Source organism: Sminthopsis crassicaudata, chromosome 1 (assembly GCF_048593235.1).
Source record: "Sminthopsis crassicaudata isolate SCR6 chromosome 1, ASM4859323v1, whole genome shotgun sequence".
Taxonomy (NCBI): Eukaryota; Metazoa; Chordata; class Mammalia; order Dasyuromorphia; family Dasyuridae; genus Sminthopsis; species Sminthopsis crassicaudata.
Window position 1 is genome coordinate 674,308,977 of NC_133617.1, and position 24,561 is coordinate 674,333,537.

A 24,561-nucleotide genomic window follows, 5' to 3' on the forward strand; every position below is an offset into this window, starting at 1 on the left:
GGAAGGCTTCCCAGGCCAGCTCAGACCTCCCTCACTTCCCGCGTTTCCTGAAGGGTCTGGGGCGTGAGCCCAAGCTTGCATTGTTGTTTGGGTCTTGTTCCCTCAGCCTCCCAAGGGCAAGAACTGTGTGTCACTCTCTCGGCCTCCCACAGGGCCAGCCCAAGCTGTCAGAGGGGGGGCCTCCCAGCCTCGGAGGCCCATCCCATGACTCTGGCCCTTCTCCACAGTGGCCTGGAGGATCAGCTTCTGGGCCAGGTGGTGGCCGAGGAACGGCCCGATCTGGAGGACGCTAAGAACCAGCTGATCGTCAGCAATGCAAAGATGAGGCAGGAACTGAAGGACATTGAGGATCAGATCCTCTTCCGCCTCAGCTCCTCAGAGGGGAACCCTGTGGATGACGAGGAGCTCATCAAGGTTCTGGAAGCCTCCAAAATGAAGGCTGGGGAAATCGAGGTTGGTATTTATGCTCCTCCCCCCCCGCCCCGGCTGGCAGAGCTGGGAGCTCAGCAGCCTGGTCTGAGCTCTCCCTCCTTCCTTTGCCTGAGTCAGACCAAGGTGAGGATTGCAGAGCAGACGGAGAAGGACATCGACTTGACCCGCATGGAGTATGCCCCAGTGGCTGTGCGCACCCAGATCCTCTTCTTTTGTGTGTCTGACCTCTCCAATGTGGACCCTATGTACCAGTATTCTCTGGAGTGGTTTCTCAACATCTTCCTGTCGGGCATCTCCAGCTCGGAGCGGGCAGGTACCTCTGGGCCTCAGAGCCGGGCTGCCACTCTGTGGACCCTTGAAGGGGGAGAGCCCTTGAGGTCAGGTGGGAGTGCCCGGGTGTCCTAATCTGTTCCTGCTTCAGATGACTCAGGAACACCCGGTAACTGAGTCCTACCTCAGACCCTAGCTGGTCTGGCAGACACCGGGGAGGTCGCGTCTAGGGGTGGAGGAGATGGGGGTGCTGAGGGCCTGGGGCAACTGCAGTTCACTTGTGCCTGCCCCTCCTGGGGTGCGTTCTGTGCAGACACCTTGAAAAAGCGGATTGCAAACATCAACAAGTACTTGACCTTCAGCCTCTACAGCAATGTCTGCCGCAGCCTCTTTGAGAAGCACAAGCTCATGTTTGCCTTTCTCCTGTGTGTACGGATCATGATGAATGAAGGGAAGATTGACCTAGTGAGTAAGGGATCAAACAGGGGGGCCAGCCTGGCCCCTCGCCCTTGCTTTCACCTTCCCACCTGTCACCCCTAACCTTCTGGAGGAAGGCCTGGGAATTCAGCTATGGCCACGAAGATCTAATAGTGATTATTAGGGACCACTTGTGGGCAGTGACCATCCCTGTGGGCCACTGAAGTGGATAGGAGCGGGGGAAGTGGGGGTCTGGCCTGCAGTCCAAGATCCTCTTAGCTCTAACTTCTATAACCCCAAAGCCCAGTGGGGAACGCTGAAGGAAAGGGAGTTCACAAATGGATTGTAGGGAAAGGGGACTTGAGGAGTGTGGGGGAAAAAGAGCCTGCATTGGCTGCCCTTCCTCCACCCTCCCGAGAACGAGGGGTGGGCTGCTGGGCAGCCTGCTGAAAGCCTGAGCGGGGCGTTCTTGCTCTCTCTCCCAGGGGGAGTGGCGCTACCTTCTCTCCGGGGGCTCCATCAAGGATGAGCTGGCAAACCCGGCAGTGGACTGGCTCTCAGACAGGGCATGGCGGGACATACTGGCCCTCACCAACCTTCCCCACTTCTCTACCTTGGCGAAGGATTTCATTACTCACTTGGATGACTTCCGTAGGATCTTTGACAGTGTTGAGCCCCACCGGTGAGCACCAGCAAGCAGCTGGGCCTGAGCCTAGAAGGCTGTGCGGGAAGCTGGGACCCAGAAGCCATAAGGAAGACTTTCCTCTCCCTTCTCAGTCCTCACATGCACCTGGAGAGAGGCAAAGCAAAGGTCATCCTCCATCTTTGACAAATGATGTGTCCAAGTTTACCCAGAAGGCCACTGACCAGGCTGATTTCCCCAGGGCCCATGCAGATCTTAGTACTGAGGGTCTGGAAGGCTGCCCCATGAAGACAGTGGATGGTGATTCTTGTTTCCAGGGAGCCCCTGCCAGGCATGTGGGAAAAGCATTTAGACCAGTTCCAGAAGCTTCTGCTTCTACGCTGCCTCCGAGGTGACAAGGTCACTAACGCCATGCAGGATTTTGTGTCCTTCAACCTTGAGCCACGGTTCATTGAGCCTCAGGTACCCGGTGCAGCTTCTCCTCCCTGCCTGCCCACACCCTTCTGGTCCCAGGAGGCTCTTCCCCACCCCTGGGCTGAGAGCCTCAGAGGAAACTTTTTTCTTAGTTTGGAGAGTGACTCAACAAGGAGTCCCCATCTGAGGGTCCCAGTTCAGTCTTTCTCCCCATGGCCCCGAGCCTTCTCCTCCCTCCTCCCACCCCCAGGAGCTTGAGCTTGTGCTTTCCAAGCCCTCAGAGTTGGTATGGGAGGCCCTGAAAGCCTGGCAGCATCTAGATCACTGCCCTGCTGTCCTGGGCCCGCCCGAGCCCTGCTTGTCCCGGGCCTCTGCCCCGCTGTCCTGGGCCCGCCCGAGCCCTGCTTGTCCCGGGCCTCTGCCCCGCTGTCCTGGGCCCGCCCGAGCCCTGCTTGTCCCGGGCCTCTGCCCCGCTGTCCTGGGCCCGCCCGAGCCCTGTTAGTCCCGGGCCTCTGCCCCGCTGTCCTGGGCCCGCCCGAGCCCTGCTTGTCCCGGGCCTCTGCCCCGCTGTCCTGGGCCCGCCCGAGACCTGTTAGTCCCGGGCCTCTGCCCCGCTGTCCTGGGCCCGCCCGAGACCTGTTAGTCCCAGGCCGCTGCCCTAGCTTCTGCTCTCCTTGGGTCTTGGCTTGCAGACTGCCAATCTCTTTGCTGTATTCAAAGACTCCAATTCCACCACCCCTCTGATCTTTGTGCTGTCCCCGGGGACAGACCCAGCTGCCGACCTCTACAAGTTTGCAGAGGAGATGAAGTTTTCCAAGAAGCTCACAGCCATCTCCCTGGGTCAGGGCCAGGTACCTGCTGAACCCGGGTAGTCAGTGCCAGGGTCAGGAGGTGGGGAAGGGCAGGAAAGCTCGGGAGACCACTGAGCATGACTCTGCCCCCCACTCAGGGTCCTCTCGCCGAGGCTATGATGCAGAGCTCCATGGAGAGGGGCAAATGGGTGTTCTTCCAGAACTGCCACCTGGCCCCCAGCTGGATGCCCTCCCTGGAGAGGCTCATTGAGCACATCAACCCCGACAAGGTGAGCTCCCTGCAGACACCGGGATGAGAGAGGGAGAGGGCTAGGCACCTGCTTCCAGCCTCGTCCTGTGTTCTCAGCAGTCATTTTACTTGTGTGGATGTAGGTACACCGGGACTTTCGCCTTTGGCTCACCAGCTTGCCCAGTAACAAGTTCCCAGTGTCCATTCTCCAGAATGGCTCCAAGATGACCATCGAGCCCCCTCGGGGAGTGAAGGCCAACCTGCTAAAGTCATACACTAGTCTCAATGATGACTTCTTGAACTCCTGCCATAAGGTGAGGTCCCAACCGATTGTGCCCCTGTCCCACAGTCCCCTCAGCCCGGGCTGCTGCAAGGGGCTCAAGGACCTTCTTGGTAAGGATGGAGAGGCCGTCCTCGGACATCCAACTTCAGGCCTTCTTCTTTCCGGGGCCTCCGTTTGCCCACCTATAAGTGAGATTACACTGAGTAATGGCTAAATTGTGAGCCTTCTGTGAGCCTTCCACGCCGGGGCTCCCATAGGTCCCTGTGGGAGCTGATTCCCTCCTTCTGTCCCCTCTCCGGCTTCCTCTTCTGTGACAAGTAGCAGTCTGAGTTCAAGTGCCTGCTTCTGTCCCTGTGCCTGTTCCATGGCAATGCACTGGAGCGGAGGAAGTTTGGGCCCCTGGGCTTCAACATCCCCTATGAGTTCACGGACGGAGACCTGCGCATCTGCATCAGCCAGCTGAAGATGTTCCTGGATGAGTACGAGGACATCCCCTACAAGGTGAGTCCTCCCCCAGTGCAGGGGTTCCATGCTGAGCTATCTTCTGCCCTGGCCTTTTGGGGAGAAGGTGGCGCGCTGGGCCCACAGTCGGAGGCCAGATCCGGCTCCATGGGGCCCTGAGCTCCCCAGCTCCTGTCAGCTCTCTCACCAGCATTGTTGTAGGGATTGAAGGCGATCGTGCGTGCGCTGCTGGCTACAGTGCTTGGCACAGACACATTCATTCCTGTTCGTCTCCCCCACACCAGCCCACTCAGCCATGGAACGGAACACAAATGCCCGCCTTCCTCAAGCCTGGCTGAGAGTGGGGTGGGAGTGGTGGGCTAGCACTTTCTCTGGTCCCGTGACCTCTCCGGAAGTGACTAGTGCCCTGGCACACTGTGCATGGCCATGCCCTCCCTCCCACAGAGCCCAGGCAGGTGCAGCAAGGCAGGAGGAGTGGGGAGGGGGCAGGGCCTGCACTGGGGTTCTCATCCCAAGCCTGCTGGTCAGAACAGGTTCTCAGGTACACCGCCGGGGAGATCAACTATGGCGGCCGCGTGACTGACGACTGGGACCGTCGCTGCATCATGAACATCCTGCAAGATTTCTACCACCCCATCGTCCTGGAACCCGAGCACATTTACTCCGAGTCCGGCATCTACCATCAGATCAACCCCACCTATGACCTCAATGTAATCACCCCCCTTGTGTAATGTGACGGCATCATCTTGGATGCCCTGGGACACCAGACTCCTCCCACTGAAGAGGGGCGCCTTTGGGAAAGAGATGGGGAAATAGATACTCAGAGGACGGGAGAAGTCTGCTTCAGGTCCCATAGCAAGTTGGCAAGTTGAGGGCTCCGGAGCCCTCCGCAGGCTCCTCCCCCTGCACCAAGCAGTTTCTCGAGGGCCCTGGAGGGCACAGCGAGCCTGTGGGGGGAGGGGCCAGAGCTCTGCACACCTGCCGCTTGCTGCGGGACCTCGGATTTCAGCTCTCTGAGCAAGCTCTGCTCCCCTATAGGCCCAGTAGCAGTTGACTGGTAAAGGTCCAGATAGAGTCAGCGTGAGGATTCTGATCCCACATCCCAACCCTAACAGTCCTCAACTGTGGGCAGCAATTTGTACCCCAATGTGATCCTTCCAGTTCCCCAGAGAAGAGGTTCCCTTAGGGTCCTCTACCCAAAGGGGGATCTCCTAAGCCCCTCTGCATTTGACTGTGACTTCCTAACAAGGCCCAGTCCCAAACCAAGGCCTCCCCCTTTAGGCCCAGCTCTAGCCCTAGATTGTTAGGATGTCCTAGCTTAGGATCTGAGAGAGATAGAGGTGAAACAGACTTGAGCCTGGCATGGGGTGCCAGGGCCCGATGGAGGTGGGGCTGGGCAGCACCAGCCAGAGGCTGGATATTCCCCATGAATATCCCCACTCAGGTCTTTTCCTTCAGTTTGAGTTTGGCCCAGCCATACTTTGCCCATTCTTCCCAAAGTCAGGATCCAAGCCATTGTCCACTTTTCCCCTGTGATTTGACAATCACTTTTTGCACCCTGGGAGTAATAGAGAAAAGATTCCAGCCATTTTCAGTCAGTGGGGAGCTTCCGGGTCAGTACTGAGCTTATTCAGCTCAGGATACAGCGGGGCTGACCCCAGAGTCCCCAGAGAGTTCCCCCACGTCTCACTGTGAGTCCCCTTCCACAGGGTTACTTGCAGTACATCAAGAGCCTGCCACTCAATGACATCCCCGAAATCTTTGGTCTGCACGACAACGCCAATATCACCTTTGCGCAGAATGAGACCTTTGCCCTCCTCAACGCCATCATTCAGCTGCAGCCCAAGTCATCCGCCACAGGTGGCCAGAGCAGAGAAGAGGTCAGAGGCTCCCCTTCCAGACCCCTTGCCACTCCTACTCTCACACTAACTCGGCCAGTCCAGGCAACCTAGGAGAAGGGACAGTGGCTATGTTCCAGGGTTGTAAATTCCATCAAGTTCTGCTTTAAACTCATTAGGGAAAGGTTCCATTGAGAGACTCCCTTTGTAATATGCAATGGGTAACTTTCACATATTGAGCTCCTTTATGTTTACCTGTACTGTGATGTCATAAATTTATCTGTTCATAAATAAGCTACTGGGAGAGAAAACTCCTACCAGCTGGCACCCAATAACCCAGTTGGGGCCTTGATCACTAAGGATTAGAGTGGCCATTGTGATCTGCTTTGGATGTTATATTTTACAAACAAAATTCTTCTTCCTAGACCTCAGGTTCCTTCTGGGTACATGAGTTGGTTTAAAAGGTTTCTGGGACCCCATCCAACTCCTATGTTCTGGCGCCCTTCCCCATTAGCGCAGATTTTCTTCCCAAAGGAGTAGGTGGAAATAAGGGCAAAGTGGGCCTGGGACTCCTGTTGGTCTAGCCTCTCTCATCCTCTGGGGGTGGGCCCCTAGATTGTGGAAGAAGTTGCTGAGAGCATTCTGAAGAAAATCCCAGATACCATTGACGTGCACCAGGTGATGATAAGGTACCCTGTGCTCTACGAAGAATCCATGAACACAGTCCTGGTACAGGAAGTGATTAGGTAATTGCCCAACCTTCCCAGGCAGGAGAGGGAAAGGAGGGAGGGAGGGAGGGAGGAGGGGTGGAGGAATGGAATGGAAGGGAGGGGAAAAAAAGGGAAAAAAAATTTTCAGTTACACCTGAAAATTTGGGCCATGCTTTCTTTACACTGTAGGGAGCCAGTTGCTCTTAAAACTGGCTCCATGATCAGAAGCAAGCAGTGTGGGAGAGGGTTGTGGTAGGAGTGGATGTCTAGACCAGACTGGCATCCAGATATGCTTGGCAGCATGATTGATTGTCTCTTGCCTCAGTTTCCCCATCTATAAAATGAAAGCATTATACTAGATTAAAAATTCCCTCCTAGATCTTTTTTAAAATCCTTAATGGTCTAAATTCCATATAAAAACAAAAACAAAAAAACCAAAGTTAGATTTGGATGGCTAAGCATACTGGAAGAAACTCAGGGAAACTTTAACCTTATCTGAAATTACTTCATAAAACACTCTTTATATTAGAGCCTTCTTCCACTTAAGTCATGAGATCCGTGAGAAAACATCTCTTGGCTATCAGAGACTAAGGTAAATTCCAGCCAGATTCAGACCGTTTCTGGACTTGCTGGGGCTGAACAAGCCTGTGAACATGGCTCAGACAACATTATTGTACCCATGACCCATCTGTCTTCTAAGTCTCCTTGAGCCAGACCCACTACTGGAGAAACAAGGCCTTGCTGTATGTAGAAGGGGGAACCCCTTCTGGGGTCCAAAGGCTCTAGGAATCCCTTCCCTATGATCCACCCCTCAGATACAACAAGCTACTCGTCATCATCTCACAGTCGCTCAAGGATGTGCTCAAGGCACTGAAGGGCCTGGTGGTGATGTCCTCACAACTAGAGTTCATGTCCACCAGTCTGTACAACAACGCGGTGCCAGAGATCTGGAAGGGCAAAGCCTACCCCTCTCTCAAGCCTCTGTCTTCCTGGGTCATGGACCTGCTGCAGAGGATTGACTTTATACAGAAGTGGATCCGGAATGGCATTCCACCCGTTTTCTGGATAAGCGGCTTCTTCTTCCCACAAGCCTTCCTGACGGGGACCTTGCAGAACTATGCTAGAAAGCGCGTCATCTCCATCGACACCATCTCCTTCGACTTTAAGGTCAGTGAGCAAAACTAATTCTTCAATTGACCCAGTCCAAAAAGAAGTATCTCTGTGCACTGTAAGTCCTTCATCTGAGTCAAATTCCCATTTGGTAATTTTGATGATCAGTTCTTAAGTCTTTCAAAATGTTGTTATCGTATAACTTGTTCAGTGGTTCTGATCTGTTCACTCTGGATCAGCTCATGACAATTTTCCTCAGGTTTCTTTTAAACATACCTTTTTGTCATAATATTCCAGTAACATTCACATAACCATATTTAATTCAGATGGTCCCCAATTGATGGGCAGTTCCCACTGTTTAGATTCCAGTTTTTTGCATATTTTTCTTCTTTCTTTGGTCTCTGGAAAATAGGAGTTTTAGTGGTATAAAGACAAAGGGTATGTACAGTTTACTAACTGTTAGGTCATAGTACCATTTGTTTTCCAAAAAGGCTTTGTCAAGAGTGTGTTAATAATGTGCCTGTTTTCTCAAGTCCCCTCCAACATTTGTCATTGTCCTTTTTTGTTAATATTGGCTGTCTTTCAGTGGATGTGAGGTGAAACTTCAGTTATTATTTTTATTTTATTTTTTTGCTGAGGCAATTGAAGTTAAGTGATTTGCCTAGGGTTACACGGCTAGGAAGTGTTAAGTGTCTGAGACCAGATTTGAATTCAGGTCCTCCCAACTTCAGGCTGGGGCTCTATCCACTGCACCACCCAACTGCCTCTAACTTCAGTTTCTTATTTGGATTTCTCTACTTAATGATGACCTAGAACAGTTTTTTTTTTCATATAGCTATTGATGTCTTGTATTTACTTTGAACATTCAAAATGCCATTGAAAATGGTCATATCCTTTGACCATTTAACAACTAAGGAAGAGTTCCTATTTGTATAAGTTTAAATCCATTTCCTTGGAAAGGAAATGATAGCTTTATCAGTCAAAGGAACATTTATTTTGCAAAGATTTCCACCCCCCCCCTTCCAGTACCCTGTTTCTGGAAGGGTGAATCAGAAGAAAAGCAGCAGGATTAAGGGGTACATCGCTCAAGCATCAGGAGCTGGCGGCATTGAAGGGACAGAGCAAAGTAGCTAAAGGATGGGTGGCAGGGGGAGGTGAGCCACTGGCTTGCTTTCTGAGCCTCAGAACTCTGGCTAGCCCTATGAGGCAGTGACCCAACGCAGAATGACCAGTCCAGGCAATGGAGGCAATGAGATGCTTGCAAGAGGTACTTGCCAAATGTCAGACACATAGCTCTCAGCGTGGCAGCCAACCTCACTTCCCCCAGTCTTAGGGAGGGCTTACTACAGGGCTTTCCCAATGCTGTTTGGACAAACTATCACCTCACCTTACACCACTGCTCTCTCTCCCAATCTCTAGGTAGTAAGGAAGTCACTGAGTGAGCTGACTTCAAGGCCAGAAGTAGGCTGCTTCATCCATGGCCTGTTCCTGGAGGGGGCACGCTGGGATCCCGACAGATTCTTCCTGGCCGAGTCTCGGCCCAAGGAGCTCTACACAGAGATGGCCATCATCTGGCTGGTTCCTGTGCCCAACCGCAAAATCCCACCCAGGGGTTTTTACATTTGCCCCATTTACAAGACACTGACTCGAGCTGGTATGTACTTGTCGCCACTCCCGACCCGTGACTCCCTACACAGAACGTGAGGGAGAGGGGGAGGAAGCAGGAGGTGAGACGAGGGGCCAGAGTCCCTGGCGCAGCTTCTTTGGGCTCCCGATAACCCAGCTGCTGCACTAAGGCATCCCTGCCGCTTCTCCCGTGTCAAGGGAGGAACACGTCCTTGGTTTGTGGGGCCAGGACTCCAAAGCCTAGAGACCTTGGCAGAAATTGGGACAGAAGCTGAATGCAGCGTGAGCTCCAAGTCTGTTACAAGAGCTCCCATCATCAATCTTGAACTTTCTTAGCTCACATTCCCATGGTTGTGCTGATGGTGTCTGCATACAATTATCCTTTGAGGGAGATGGTTTAACTGATACCAGGTCTAAACAACTCTTAGCGTGAAGCACCTGTTGTGTCAGGGATCCTAGAATTTCATGGTTGAAGGGGGCTCTTGGGGTCTTGTACAATCCCCCGATTCTCTAAGGGAAGCTGAGGTCCAGAGAGGGGAGCTCATCTGCCCTAAGCAGTTCTAGAATACAAGCAGCCATCTCCATGGTTGCCTCCAGCAGATTCCTTAAACCTTAGAGCACCATAGCAACAGCAGCTGAGGGTTCATCCTGGATATCATGTGCACGGGGGATGAGGACTAACAGGTGGCAAGCACAAGGGGATCCCCAGGAGCCTCCTTCATACAGCCTGCTTCCACTGATGTTTGTTCTAGGTACACTGTCAACCACCGGCCATTCTACCAACTATGTCATAGCTGTGGAGATCCCCACCGACAAGAGTCAGAGACACTGGATCAAGCGAGGGGTGGCCCTCATTTGTGCTCTGGACTATTAGGCCCCCTGGGGTCAAGCAGGCCTCCACCCCGACTCTTAGCTCAGGCCAAGGCCGCAATGCCCCTAGCGCTGGCCCTGCCGGCTCCCTTCCCCGGAAGAGCTCAGAGCAGCATCCTGGGGCAGGAAGGAGCCTGTGGCCCATGGTCAGAGGGAATAAATTTTTTTTTTTTTTTTTTTTTTTAAATGTTGTCTACCTATTTATACTGCAGCTTGCTCTGGGGGTCTCTGCCAGTCAGAAAAGTGGGGGGTCAGTCTCTGGACACAACTTTTGCCCACAGGCCTTCACCCCCACTGGCTCAGCAGGAAGCCAGCCCCCTTCTCTCCCATCCCTCTAGTTATACTGTTAGAAGTCTTCTGATTTGGAAGTCTGCAAGAGGTCAGCTGAGACCTTTTCCAAATTGTATCCAAAAATGCTACAACTGGAAGGGACCTCATCTTACCAGGAAAAGTGGAGGCCCAGAGATGACGGGATTTGTCCAAGGTCACACAGCAAACTAGTGGCAGAGCCAAAAAGAGAATGCAGGTCCCCCAGCTTGCCATCCAGGATTCTGCCAATGCACATACACTGTCTGAGTCCTGGTGCCATGAAGTGCCCAGAACAGAGAAAATGCTTGCACAGCACAGTACACAATTCTTTATTCAGCAAACATCTAGCCAGCCAACACAGAGCATATAAGTTACAGGAAAACTTTTTATTCATTCAGGCAAGACTGGTATTTATTTACAAGGATGGACAGGCAACAGGCAAGGGGTGGCCTGAGTCCCAGCCTGCCCAGGTCTCTTATATACAATAGCTTCAGTTCAGCCTTCCCCAAGTTACCTCCATTTTATTTCAAGTTGATTCCTGTCTCTTCTGAAATTCAGTGCAAGCAGAAGGAGAACAAATTCATCTGCCCTACCACGGCAATTGTGGTATAAAGAAGGGGCCCTTAGAGAGAGGGGGAACAGGTAAAGGGCAGGGATGGGAAGGGACAGGGTAAGGGTAGCAATAGCTACCTTATGGTCACAAAGAAGCAAACAGACTCTCGAGGGTGGGAACAGGGCAGAGACTGGTCCCCAAATGGTGACTGACAGGACTTTTGCCTTTAAGTCCTCTCAGGACACAGGATGGGTTAAGCCCAAGTGGAAAATGCCCATAAAACGGAAGCAGGCAGGCAGGCCAGCCGTCTCCTACTCTATGCTCCTATACCAGGGTACTAAGCTCAGGAAGGAAAGAGAAACAACCCCCACAAGAAATTCCCTGTTCCTTTTTCCCTCAGCACCAACAGCCTGATAACTCACCACTCGACCCTGCTCCCGAGAGCTACCTCTGCCCTCCCAGGCTTGCTAAGGAAGGGCACATGCTCAGCGCCTCCACAGAAACCCATCCAGGACTCCACCCGCTCCGAGGAGACCAAATAGCCCCTGCGCACACAGTCCCATTAGAGCAAGCTCAAGGCTAGTTAAGCCAGCAAACACTTTGAAAATCAGCTTTCTCCCCAAAGAAAAGGCTTGGGGACACCTTGGCACCATGTGTTTCTGGAGCAAAGCCTAACCCCGCTGCAGAGGCCTTAATAGGACAGAGGAGCCGGGCCCAAAGAACCCAAACACCTTGACCTTATATGTACTCCCTTTTTGGGCCAAGCCAGGGAAGGAAGAACAAGTTACAGGAATCAAAAGAACCTAAAAATTTAAACAGCTCCACTCTTAAGACTTGATAGCCCAAGTAGCTGCTCAGACCAATTCAGTAACAAAGCTACGTATTTCCATGAAACCCAGAGAATCCTGCCGCTCCCCACCTGCCCTATTTCTCATACTGATCCTGAGCAAGCCCCGATTCCTGAGTTTGGCGTTCAAACAGCAGATGTGCAAAAGTGCAGGCCCAACCTCTCCAGGAGACGGTTGGGGGCTCTCACCAGGAGTGCTTGTGTGGTCCGGGCTGGGCTCAGAGACTGGGGTAAATGGGGGAACCTGGGCAAAAGCACCTCTGGCCCTGGTCACACACCCAGGAGGTAAGTGGTTGTGACCCTGAAGTCCCAGCTCTGCCCTCCAGCTCCCCAGACAGGGGTTAGGGGAGAACACACACACACACAAATACATACATACACACAGAAAATGGATGAGGAAGAAAGGCAGGGGAAGGGATGGAGAGCCAGATCTGGACAAGCTTATGTCCAGAAGGCTGCTGTGTAGGAGGCAGTGGTATTCAATACAATGGTGGCAAGATTAGTCAGAACCAAGAAAAAAAATAGACATTTCTCATATATAAAATATATATATTCTGCTGTCACTGAGGCAGGGAGCCAGGGCCCCGGTTGTCAATGGGGTCCATGTACCCATTGGGGTAGATGATCCACAGCCAGCTGTGGGCAGGCTCAGATGACAAAGGGGGAAAAAAGAGGGTATTCCCACAGGAAGAGTTCCCACTACACCAACTCCAACTGCTGCTTCCTGAGTGGTCCTTGCACTGACTGAGACAATCTCTAGCTGACCTGCCCAATCTTCACCCCCAGCCCCAACCCCCCAAAAGCTGAGAACTTAAGTACTGACTTAAATATCCTCAGGTCAACAGAAAAGGGCTTAGAGGAGGCTGAGAGCCACATGACCAAGAAGTCTCCCTTATTTCTAAAGGGTCAGTGGGAGGTTTGTAGTGCGACCAACACACGGGAACCTTCGCCTGTCCACTTGAGAACAACATTCCCACTTTAAACTGTACAGTAATACTGGGTCCAAGGGGAGGAGAGTAGGTGGGGGCCACTCTCAGCTGCGTGCCCTCAGAACGTCCTCTGATTAGGGGAGCACATGGAAGGCCCAGCCCTGGGCCGGGAGGTCCCTCACTGCCGCTTGGCTTTGTAAGGACGGGAGCGTTTCCGTCTGTCAGGCTTCCTCTGTTTGTGGAGCCGGCCAATGCTGACACCCTGTCGTCGCCGCACAGAGATGTTCTGCTCCACGAGGTTGGCCAGCATGCCTAGAAGAGGGCACAACAGACTGAATGGGCAGCCTGCGCCCAATCATTCTTGGAAGAGGAGCCAAATTGAGACCCACAAGACTCCTCTGTGTGGCCCAAACCAGAGCAAAATGTAACTGCTAAGTATATGACAAAAATAGGAATACAAAAGAACAAAAATAACGTAACATAGGTGCCTGTAAAGATCTTTATGACTGGTTTAGTGGCCTCTCTTTCTCCTTGAATTTGACAGCATTTGTCTACAAGAGCATCAATGAAAGATGTCAGCTGTCCTGGGAGATTTATCAGGCCACATGGGATGGAAAGCCCAAGAAGGTGGGCCAGAAAACAGCCCCAGCTTGTGTCACCCCCAATCAGCACAAGCTTTAGCGTCTCTGTTAGGGTGCAGACCTCACTTCAGGGGCCTGGGTCTGTCTGCCTGGGAGAACAGGCTTCATTTCCTTTCCAAAAAGTGGGAGCACCTTCCTAAAAGCCGCCCGACCCCTCCACCAGGAGTCAGCATTCCCACCTCACCTTCCTGAGCCAGCATGGAAATAAATGTGCAGATGAACTCATCGTAGTTGTGGGTTCTTCTCTGGTCATCAATCTAGGAAGGAAAATACAGGAGGAGGAAGAGGAAGAGGATTGGCAGCTAAACTTTTGGCATCAGAAGCCACCCAAGTGCGGCACCAGGAGCTCACCTTAAATTTTTTCCTCTTCTCCACCTCTTCCTTGAGACAGGCTTCATAGTTTGCAATCTCTGCTTCCACACACTTCAGCAGTGCCAGCAGCTCCTGAAAAGACCAAATACTCTGGTGACATGGCTGCCCAGGCAAGAGGGGGACCCCCAAGAAGGCACGGTGCAAAACTTCTGACGCCACTGCCTGTAACCTATGCCAGGTGTGATGCCAGCAGGACCAGGAGAGAAAGGGAAATGGCAACCTTCCCTGGCCCCAGGAAAAGGACACTCACTTTGGGGGAATACTTCTCCCCACACAGTTGCTCCGGGGGCCGGCTCAGCCCGGCTTTCTCTCTATCACTTGGCTCAGGCACCTCCTTCTCCTCCAGGGCGACGCTGATCTGGGCTGTCTGACTCTGTCTGGCAGGTGGCGAGGAGCCTTTCCCACCTTCTAAGAGGAGCACACACATGAGAGAGAGCTAGAAGCAGGGCAAACTTCCCCGGGGCTAAGGATCCTGCCAAACCCTCTTCTGACTGAGCAGAGCCCCTCTCCCCTCCTTCCCTCACCTGTGATGGTGAGAGGACACAGCACCCCATCCTCTGAGAGATGCAGAAGGCCCGTGCTGATGACAGGCCCCAAGTCACGCACAGCTCGGTTGTAGCGCATACAGTCCACTCGCAACAACCCATCATCCTCACCAAAAAGCACCTTGGAGATGTGGGAGGTGACGGGGCTGGAGGGGCGGGTGGGGTTGGCAGAACGGATGGGGGAGCGGAGTGGGGAGTTGAAGGCACTCCCGATTTCAGATGCTGTGTCGGTGCTCTCGTTGCTGGGGGTAGGTGAAGGCTGAGAGTGAGAGGGCACGGCTACAGCTGGGCTCCCGGCCCCCCCACTAGTCTTGATGGACAGAGGAATTGAGAGGTCTTTCTGGGACTCTTTGAGCTTCTCAGCCAGCACGTTGATGGTGTTGGGCTGCAGGACACAGAGCTGCCCATCGGAGGAGGCAGCCAAGGGCTCCTGCTTGACCTGCCCTTTCCGCTTATACCTGTGCAGGCCCAAAGAAAGAAAGTGAACCCGGGGAGAAGATGGGCCTGTCCCCAGAAGCATTTCCCAAGCCCTCTGGCCCCACAGCTGGCTGAGCAATTGTTTATGGAAAGCCTCTTCCCCAATCCCAAGAATTAAAGAGAAGCTTTTAAGGAAGAAGACAAAGTAGGACAGGAGCCAGGGCGCTGAGCTTGTACTCCAGAGTTCTGACACTGTGTGACTTCTATGAATCTCAGAGAGCTCATTGCTGTCTCTCAAGTCATATGACGGGTTTGGTCTGCAATCGCATGTCCTTCCTGTAGTCAAGGCAGGAAGAATAGATGGCATCTTTCTCTCTTCAGCCTTGGCATGAGCAGGACACATGAATCCAAGGTTACCTGAGAGGGCCTGGCTTCTCTTCCAAAACCTATTCTCAGGGGATACCTGGCAGCCCCACTTCCTCTCTCCAACATTTAAATTAGACAGAAAAAGCCAGAGGTTTTCTGTATTCTATGCCCCAAGGCAAAAGCAGCTACCTGATGGCAGAATTTGTGTTCCGAACATCCTCCTCCTCCTCCTCATCATAATCATCCTCATCATCTGAGTACTGTTGTGGTGGACGAACTGGGACCCGGCTGCGGCCCACACCTGCTGCCAGGTCCTCTTCTTCCTGGAGGAAACAATCCCAAGATCAGTGGAAAGAGCAGGCTGGGCCAAGCGAGTAAGCCTGGCGACTCCAAGACAGGCTACATAGGCTGCTTCTTTCCCACTCCTAGAATACAACAAAGGCAGATGCTCCTCTGGTATGGCATCTGTCCCACACATCCCTTCTAAGGAAACAGAATATCCAAAGACTTTGCCTTAGTTTCATTGGCAATTAAGACCTGATTAAGAACATATCCCATGTTCGTAAGATCATAATTCTGGAACCAAGCAAATGATCAGGAATCAGAGAAGACTTGAATTTCCAGAAATTCTCCTGAATTTCTAGGATTTTCTAATGACACAATATTCAACACCAGACTGTACAAAATATTATGACTCAAAAAAATACAAGATATTCTCAAATAGCTACCAAATTCCAGGGTCAGTGAGAAATACCTGTTCAAAGCACTCAGTACCAAGGACAGCCATGGCACTAAGTGTTAGACTAGAGATGCACCTGTTGAGCTCTAGACACGTACTTGCATGGGAGACTTGGCATAGTTGTGGTTATCCAGGAAAGCTGGGAGCCGCTGAACAATGGGACTGGGATTTGCTGGGACTCCATTGAGACTGTTGACTGGAGGCTTCACTATGAGCTTGGGTTTGTTGGGTGGGCTATGTGTGGGAGCTGGCTGGCAAGGTCCTGCCACCTCTTCAGTTCCCTCTTAAAGGAAGGAAGAAGAATATGAATTATGTCTTCAGAACCAGGTATGGGAGGTGCTGGTAGGAAGAAAGAGGGAACTATTTCCAGACTTCTAAACATATGATAAAGCAGCAGTCAAAACTCCTTTGCTTAAAAAACAAGCAGAAAAAGATCAGATGGGGGAGAATCAAAAATAATCCAGTGTTTGATAAAGTAGAAATTACAAACGACTAAGTAAAGCATTCTTTGGTGGATAAGAACTGCTGAAAAACTACATAGTATGTCAGAAATCAGACTTAAACACTTTACACTATATTCCACAATACTCTAAATGGATACATGACCTTAGTTTTAAGAGCATAACCTTACAATTCCAATATACTTGTGATAGAAAGAGCCATCTGCATTCAGAGAGAGAACTATAGAGACTGAATATGGATCAAAGGATAGTACTTTTACTGTGTGTGTGTGTGTGGGGGGGTGATGTTAGTATTGGCTTGTTTTTCCCCCCCCTCGAATTTTTTCTTCTTTCCCTTTTAATCTTTTTTTTTTTTTTTTTTGTGCAGCATGACAAATATGAAAGTATGTTTAGAAGAGTACATATAGAGAACCATTTAATGTTTGGGGAGAGGGGGAGGGAAAAAATTGAAATACAAGGTTTTGCAGAGAAATGAATGCTGAAAATTATCTTTGCATGTTTTTTTGGGGAAAAAAAAAAGCTCTTGCCCTCCTCCCAAAAAAGAAAAAGAGAAAGTGTGTGACCTTAGTTTTAACCAGATTGCCTCTCACAGGTATAGAAAATGTACCTAGGATAAGACAGGAAATGGAGGAAAAACACCTTTGTACCAAATTTCTCTGACAAGGGTTTGGTATTCAAGATATATGAACAATTCATAAATATTTATGACCAAAATCCATTCCCCAATAGATAAGTAGTCAAAGATATGCACAATTTTCAAAAGAAATGAAAACTATTTACAACCACACGAAAGAAGTCTCCAAAATTAAAATCAAAACAATCCTAACATTTTACTTTACACTCTGCAAATTGTCAAAGATGACAAAAGATGGAGATAGTCAATGCTGAAGTAGTTATGGGAAGACAGACACCATGGTGCATTGCTGGTGGAACACTGAACCAGTATGAACATTTCGGAAAGCAATCTCAAGTTACACAAATTCAATCATTAAAACTTCCATACCATACCCTCGGTGTCAGCAATGATAAAAAGAAAGTCTCCCTATACAATATTTATAGCAGCACTTTTTGTGACGACAAAGAACTGGAAATAAAGTAGATGCCCAATGATTAAGAAATGACTAAACAAAGTGTGGAACATAAATGTAACAATAAATTTCCTACTGTGCTGTAGGAAATGATGAATGTTTTGAATAAGAGAAATAAGGAAAACTACAAGAGCTGATGCAGAGTGAAGTAAGCAGAGACAACAAAACAATCTACACAACAACTACAACAATATAAATGGAAAGAACGACTACCCACCAAAAAAATCAAAATTACAAAAAATAAGCATGTCTTGAAAGAAGACCTATGAGCACACATTCCTAGCCTTTTCACTGCAGAGGTAGAGGGCTCATAAAGGTTGCTAGAGTGCACATATTTTCAGACTTTTTGATGTACAGTCATGCTGATTTTTTCCAATTTTTTTTTTGTCTTAAAAAAATTTAACCTATTATATGGGATGGTTCTCTGGGACAGAGAAGCTAGGGTAATACTATTTTTAAAAGTAAAAATTCCTAAACAATTTTTTTTTTTTTAAATAGGACCACTACTTGACTTGTTCCGTCTTCCACTTAACACTTCCTAAAGAAATCAGCTCCTATTATTTCCTACCATCCTTCAAAACCAGAGGATAATATTCTCTGACTCTGAGAAATTCTCAGACAGGAGTATAAAGGGAACTAAGGGGAAAAAAAAAAAAAAAAAAAAAAAAAACAGAAGAAAGGAAAAAAGGAGAAAAGTAAAGGAACAAAAGAAGGGAGAAAATCTGTGGTGTAAGGGACACAAAAGGGAGTAGAATGTTATAGGCCTCTTAGTCTTTTACATTGATCACTCACTTCAAGAATGCAGGTATTTCCCAAATGTCTAATTCCACAATTCTCCATGGGAAAAAGAGTCTGCAGGGACCCCCAGGAGGCCAGCCAGGGTTTTTTCTCTCAGACTCTGCAGCTGGCACTTGATGAGCTACATATTCTGAAGTCATTGGCTCAAATTTAGAAAGGACCTTAAAGGCCACTGAATCTAACTCCTTCATTTTACAGACAAAGAAACCGAGGCACAGAGAAATATAAATGCCCAGGGCCACACTGCTAAGTGTCTAAAACAGGATTTGAGCTTGGGTCCCCTGACTCCAAATTTCCATTCCACCATCTTGCCTTTCAATGAGAGAACCTTAAGTCCCTCTAAACAAGGGTTCCTTAACCTAGGGCTCAAGAACTTTTTTTTTTTTTTTTAAATGCTCTAAAAACTGCATGTAATTGGTTTTCTTTGTAATTTTATGTATATCTTATGCATTTAAAAACATTTCAAGAAGGGGCCCATAGGCTTTATAAGACTACCTGAGAAGTCCACAATATCCAAAGGATTAAAAATTTTTATTCTATACCAACTCTGAAGCAGTCCCATTTAACTGAACCCTCTCCCAAAAGAGGAGTTAAGCTATGTTCAGGCCTCCTGGAGTCCTGTCATTCAGGCATCTCATACCTGTTTGGGAACCCTCAGAGGCCAGTGGGGTCTTGCTTGTTTCAAGCACCAGAGAGGGCTTGCAGGAGACCGGCTTGGAGTCCTCAGGGGGCTGAGACTCTTGGGACTTCTGGGTTTGAATCAGTTCTGGCTGAGTCACTCGGATCAGCTGAAACCAGAATAAGGAGTGCACTGAGCAGTGGAACTAGCAGAACTCTATACTTGCAGGGACATAGGCCCACTGGACTGTGCCCTCTCATAGTTCCTGCCAAGTATGCCGTAAGGAAACAGCACAGCCAGCTGTTGCCTAATCACACCACCATGAAATGGGAATACTAATAACTTCATTTTAGGATCCAGTCCTCAACCCAACTTAAATTTTTCCCATTCTCCAGGGAGTTAGAGAGGAATAAGGAAACATCCAAAGCTAAGTGGAGGAACAGAAAGGAGAGAGATAAGAACATAGAAAATCCACCAATTACTTGAGCCCCCAAATAATCAAGCTGTTTGAATAAAAACAATATCAGAATGCTAAATCAGAGGAGAAAGAACACATGCAGAACAAGAGGGCATGATAAGAGCACAAAGAACAGAAAGATAAATGGCGCTCTTAATAGGGAGAGATTTCAAGTACCCACAAACAAGACAAACACCAGGACCTACTCCCAGCACAGGAACAGTTTGGAGTGTGGCCTTCCCTACCTGCTGCAAGGCCTCCAACACCGTCTGTCGGTTCATCTTCAGGACGTGCAGCTTAGATTCGTACTTGATCCTGCGGTCGGGCACTACCGCCATCAGGTTAAATCGGATGTCATGATATGGCTCCCTGTGGTCACACCCACCGGCCACCTCAGCTTCAGGTCTTCTGGAGCCACACCCCACCCTCTGTGCCCCTTCTTCCCCAACCACACAATCAGTACAAATTACTTGACACCAGGAACTTAAAAGTCATTGTCCTGGGGGGACCCAACAATCAAGATATATCATGCCTTGCTATGGAGGCAAAAAAGGAAGCCAGTTTATCACCAAAATGTTTTCTTTTGTTTTTTAAATACCTCACCCCATCCTTTAGAATGCCATAATTATCCATGGGAAAGAAAAAGGCTGAAGACAGTCAAGCTGCCATCAAGCTTCCCAGTGCTGTGCCCACACCCAAGTCCGGACAGTTACCCTGCTGTGGCCAGGCCAATCCGTTCCATGATGACTCGGCGGGCTTTATCTGTCCACTCTTCATCTTCCCCCCAGGGCCCTAGGAAGAATAAGGAGGGAAGGAGGGAAAAAAAAAGATGGTAAAATCCCAAGTGCAGAAATGTTGGAAAGTGATGAAGACAGAAGCCAAGTGGGCTGGAGCTCGGAGTATTTGGTCACTATTCATGAAGGATACCTATAGTCAGAATTCAGACATTCTCGGGAGTCAATTTGTCATATATCTTATCATATCTTACAGACATGTTTCACCAGTTTACTGTCAAAGACCACACATCAATGTGGTCAATTGCTCAACTAAAAAATTTTACTACGAAATGTCTAAATCATATCACCAATCCTAGAATTCAGAATAAGTGAGAAATAAAACAAACCAGAATTATTATGGTCAAATGACAAAACTATTATGGTCAAAAATCAAGGAAAACTACTCAGGTTATATAGGGTCTCAAGTCATTTCCCTAGTAGGAAATATCAGCATTTAGGTCTCCCTGTCCCAAGGAACTCAAAGTATGAACCCTACCATGGTCAATGGGGTACACTTTCAGCCCATCTAGCTCAAAGAGACGTCCCTTAATGGGGACATAGCTGACAAAGTGGAATGCTTCCATCGTCCGCACAGCGCTGATCCCATTCTGCTTCTCTGGCAGGTGTCGTGGCTCAGGCCTGTAGAGGAGACAGGTTCAGAAGATTGATTACTAAGACTCCCCCTCTTAGTGATGATTATTTTGTCTCTTATTCCATTATATATACCTGGCATGGCTATTATGTGCTTTGGCCAACTCTGGAGCATTCCCAATGGCATATCCCTTGCTCTAGAAAGAAGATATAATTGCATGTCAGTCTCTATGTAAAAAAAAGGTAGAGAAACTGATAATTTAACATAGATCAAAGGAAGAATGACAAACTCAATGGAGGCTTCACGTAGATGACCTCAACTACAACTCAAGCACTTTACTTGTTATGTAGCTTTAGTCAAATATTACTTAACTTCTTGTCTATAAAATAAGCATGGCCATGATATGCTCTATTCAAGTCACAGGTCTGCATAAGGGAATCAATGAAGCCACAGGACCAAATAATGTAATTAAAGTTACCACATCCACTCCTGATTGGGGGGGGGGGGGAACTTCACTCTCTTGAGAGAACAGCAGAGTGGCCCCTGGCTAAGCACTGCATACATGTCAATCTAGTTGGCAAAGAATAGACACACAGCAAGCAGGGGCCTCAAAATACCTCTGGGCTGAAGCCTGTGGTGAAATCCTTCATGCGGCTCAGCGTTGGGCCCAGGTCCACATTGCTACAGTTCAGAAGGACACTCAGTAAGGCATGAGTGGCACAGGAGTTGGGAATCAGCTGCAGAACCAAGAATAGCCACTTTTATCCATGATATACATCTTGTCCCAACCTTCCATATACCAATGTAGCCTTATTGATAAATCTGACACACAGAAAAAAAGGCAGGGTGTGATCTGGCCAACTGACCTAGTCAGAACTCTTTAAACCTTAGGCAAAAGAGCCATCCCCTCCCATGACTCAATGTAGAAATTGTAGAGAAATTCTCTTGCTCATAGTATTTACGTACTAACACCACCACTTAGATTTTGTTTATTTTCTCCTAAAGCAGAAATATTAACAACTCTCTAAAGCTAAGTTAACCTGTGGCACTTGGGCACAAAAACTCCACTTTCAGAGCACAGAGAATCAAATAACCTGATGGGCGAAGAACATGTTATTCACAATGTCATCATCGATCACAGAAGTCTCGTCCACCAGGGTGGAGACTTTGCGCCGAGACCGGCGTTCTTCGATCCATTTGAAGAGGAAGATGAAGCCATACACTGGACTGGAGGAAGAGAGAAGTTATTAAGTGTGTTTGACCAGGCTGGAAGGCAAAGCTCCCCTTTCCCCTAAATTTTTTTTCTTCCCCTTAAAATTGCTTCACCACACAAGCAGGAGAGACTCCCAAAGCTACTCTGTACTAACCTATTGTGAAGACTACCAACTCAGTTTAAAGCAGAAGTCTATGTACTTCCTACAGCACAACCTCTATTCTATCTTTGCCCTTAGAATCCATAGGGAAGGCACCCACCCCCTTTCCCAAGTAGGATCTCATAATTACATGTCATCAAAAGAAAAAGAAAAAAAAAGTAATTCACTGCCCAGAGGATCATCTTGGAAGATGCCTCAGGATCAAAGCAAAACAGAGACACATAAAAATTCTGTTCCAATGAGAAGCTCAACCAGTGACTCTTCTATCAGGGAACTCTAGCACAGCATCCTGAGCAAATTAAATAAAACAAGTCCACACTCAAACTTGCTCTTTTTTCCCCCTGGGGAGAAACTTTTGGCCTTGCTATCATGACCCATTTTCTGATATTTACAGGAGTTAACTCCTACTACATAAGCATCCAAGCAAAGCCGTAGCATCTCAGACAATAAAACACTTAGCATTGGGAGAAAAGCTGGCCAGCCAGACTGGGCCCTCCTGAGGGGTTCCTTGAATTAAAGTTTATTACCAAGTAATCTAAGAGCTTTCAAAATCAATGAGATCTAATCAGAAAATCAGACTTGAGACACTTTCTCAAACTATCTTAGGCCAATGACAGAGTTTAATAGAGAAGTAACTTACCCCTGGCATTTGCTCTGAAGATCATAAATCTCCTCGACTTGTACCCCTTTAACACCTAAAGAACATCATTAACATTTACCATGCAACTTTTGTGTTCAGTGCTAGAAATATGAAGCTAGATGCAGAGTTTACAATCTAATATGGTAATGGGGGACAGATGGGGGAAGGCAGCACGGAGGGGGGAAAATACATACCAATAACTGGTGAAACGGACAGGTCAAAGTAGAATGCTGACACATAAACGAGGCAAGATCCCCTTAAAGTACGAGGGAGGGAGGCAGGGAGTGGCTAAGGTTCAAGGAAAAGGTGGACTTGAGAAAGGTTAAAACTTGGGAGAGCCGTTTCCCAGGCTTGGGTGTTAGCAAAACAAAGGCACAAATAGAAAAAAAGAGAGACAAGCACAAAGTCCATATTGTTGAAAAACAGTATACATAGAAGAGGTTATATGCAAGGATACTAGAAAAGTCTGCCATAGGGCTAGTTTGAGAGAAGCCTTGAATTCCGAATAAGGAATTTATAATTAATGTGCGAGACAAAGGGGAGCGGAGGACACGGTAGGAATAGAAAATGATAAAGCCAGAACAGAAAATCAGGGAGGTTACCGAAGTAAAGTGAGAGAGGGGCTGGGAAGCCGATAGAAGTCTGTTGTCATCTACAGTGCGACTGAGAAGGGGGAGGGTTGTAAGAGGTTTTGCAAAGGTGACTGGTCATATGAAGAAGAGAATCTTAGTGGAAATGTCGAACTTACCAAAATCTTCTACCAACAGGGTAAAAAGGCCTGGGTTGGAGAGGATCGGAAGAGAAAGGAGACAGCAGAGAAAGAAAAGAAAAGCCGTCAGGGAAGGATCAAAACCGCACTGAGCCAGTAACTTAGCGAGAGAAGGGCCGGCATCCCGACCCTGCAAGCTGCCGTGTCCGGGATGTTTCCCGCTCTCCGTGCAGCCCCTTCTCAGACCCGGGGCTCCGGACCACAGGTGCGGATGTGGCCTGAGCCGTGGGTCGCTTATGTAACACGGCCACCGCAGCCCCGCTCACAAGTAACCGTCGGCGGGCGCCCGGCCCGCAGTGGCTCCCGCATGTTCACCCTCTGCCCGAGCTCTCTAACACCGCGGAGGAGGCGGGGTAGGACCGCCCGGGACTCGAGGCCGGCCTACTCGGCTCCCACGCAGACAAGCGCCTGCGGGGAAGGCCGGCCCGGGGGGTGGGAGCCCGCACACCAGCGCGCCCAGAACGCCGCGGCTCGCTTCGGCCGGACAAGAAGCTCCGAACAATTCCGGGGGGCTCCAGAAGCAGAACGCGGGGCAAGCGCTTCCTAAGTTGTTTAACCACTTGTTGGGGTTTGGCACGGGCGTTTCCCGCACACGCTACTCAGAGCTGCAAGGCGCTCGCCTCACAGAGGAGGCTGAGCGATTCTTCAGACGGCCCTAGTTCCTGCCTCCGGCGCAGCGCTCGGAAGGGCCCTCCAACTCCCCGGAGCGCCGGCCCTCGCCCCCCAGCCCCCACGCCCACCGCGGCTCCTCTCAGCCCTAGGGAATGCCCAAGATGCAAGAACCGTCCTTCTTTATTTACACCCTTCCCCTTACCCCTTACCCCTCCCCCACTCCAGGCCCTCCTGCCAACCTTTCCTTCCCCTCCCCCTCCCTCCCTCCTGCCCCGCCCCCCCTTTCTCGCCCCTCACCTGGGTCGCTCTCCAGCTCCAACCAGCCTTTATTCATCTTCCCCTGGAACGGCCCCTCAGCGCCATGTCCAAGCTCCGCCGCCGCCCCTGAGAGCCCCGCACTCAAGGAAGCCCGGCCGGCACCGGGCCCCCGCTCTCAGACGCCCAGACAACGGGCCCGAGAGCCGCGTCACCGGAGCGCGACGCGACGCGGCGGCTCTGACGTCACCGAGCGCGACGCCGCGCACTCTCCAATTCCCCCAATC

The 24,561-nt window shown here is 49.7% G+C and overlaps 2 protein-coding genes across 3 annotated transcripts in view; one reads left to right on the forward strand and one right to left on the reverse strand.

Moving 5' to 3' along the window:
- The window catches only part of DNAH1 (dynein axonemal heavy chain 1), a 132,890-nt gene extending 122,587 nt beyond the window's left edge, over window positions 1-10,303 (forward strand). Inside the window, exons 63-77 of the mRNA XM_074282678.1 lie at window positions 228-453; window positions 550-745; window positions 1,016-1,167; window positions 1,605-1,801; window positions 2,080-2,224; window positions 2,869-3,027; window positions 3,126-3,257; window positions 3,361-3,531; window positions 3,822-4,001; window positions 4,496-4,672; window positions 5,672-5,842; window positions 6,416-6,546; window positions 7,326-7,677; window positions 9,040-9,274; window positions 9,999-10,303. Coding sequence (XP_074138779.1) covers window positions 228-453; window positions 550-745; window positions 1,016-1,167; window positions 1,605-1,801; window positions 2,080-2,224; window positions 2,869-3,027; window positions 3,126-3,257; window positions 3,361-3,531; window positions 3,822-4,001; window positions 4,496-4,672; window positions 5,672-5,842; window positions 6,416-6,546; window positions 7,326-7,677; window positions 9,040-9,274; window positions 9,999-10,120 — 2,746 coding nt within the window. The 3' untranslated portion in view covers window positions 10,121-10,303. The remainder of the gene's footprint in view (window positions 1-227; window positions 454-549; window positions 746-1,015; window positions 1,168-1,604; window positions 1,802-2,079; window positions 2,225-2,868; window positions 3,028-3,125; window positions 3,258-3,360; window positions 3,532-3,821; window positions 4,002-4,495; window positions 4,673-5,671; window positions 5,843-6,415; window positions 6,547-7,325; window positions 7,678-9,039; window positions 9,275-9,998) is intronic.
- A 489-nt stretch (window positions 10,304-10,792) lies between these two features.
- On the reverse strand, window positions 10,793-24,545 carry BAP1 (BRCA1 associated deubiquitinase 1). Of its 2 annotated transcripts, none has more exons than XM_074283435.1 (17): window positions 24,317-24,545; window positions 23,387-23,416; window positions 22,639-22,693; window positions 21,720-21,852; window positions 21,243-21,362; window positions 20,760-20,821; window positions 20,530-20,672; window positions 19,971-20,049; window positions 19,503-19,626; window positions 18,822-18,969; window positions 15,933-16,117; window positions 15,285-15,418; window positions 14,292-14,770; window positions 14,018-14,172; window positions 13,747-13,839; window positions 13,580-13,652; window positions 10,793-13,066 (listed from the first exon to the last, which is right to left on the reverse strand). In XM_074283435.1, exons 1-17 carry the CDS (start codon window positions 24,351-24,353, stop codon window positions 12,933-12,935), a joined length of 2,184 nt encoding a protein of 727 aa, XP_074139536.1. In that variant the 5' UTR covers window positions 24,354-24,545; the 3' UTR covers window positions 10,793-12,932. The 2 variants fall into 2 exon arrangements, with proteins under 2 accessions (XP_074139536.1, XP_074139535.1); XM_074283434.1 differs by having other exon boundaries at window positions 14,018-14,175.
- Window positions 24,546-24,561: the final 16 nt, after the last annotated feature.

Bases quoted from the DNA above. Each gene is read 5' to 3' on its own strand.
- BAP1 (XM_074283434.1), bottom strand. From the start codon at position 24,353: ATGAATAAAGGCTGGTTGGAGCTGGAGAGCGACCCAG. The intron at 14,771-15,284 runs GTAGCTGCTTTT...GGGCCTGCACAG, and splicing joins AACACAAATTCTGCCATCAG to GTATAAGCGGAAAGGGCAGG. The intron at 13,653-13,746 runs GTGAGCTCCTGG...TTTCCTTCCTAG, and splicing joins AGAAGAGGAAAAAATTTAAG to ATTGATGACCAGAGAAGAAC.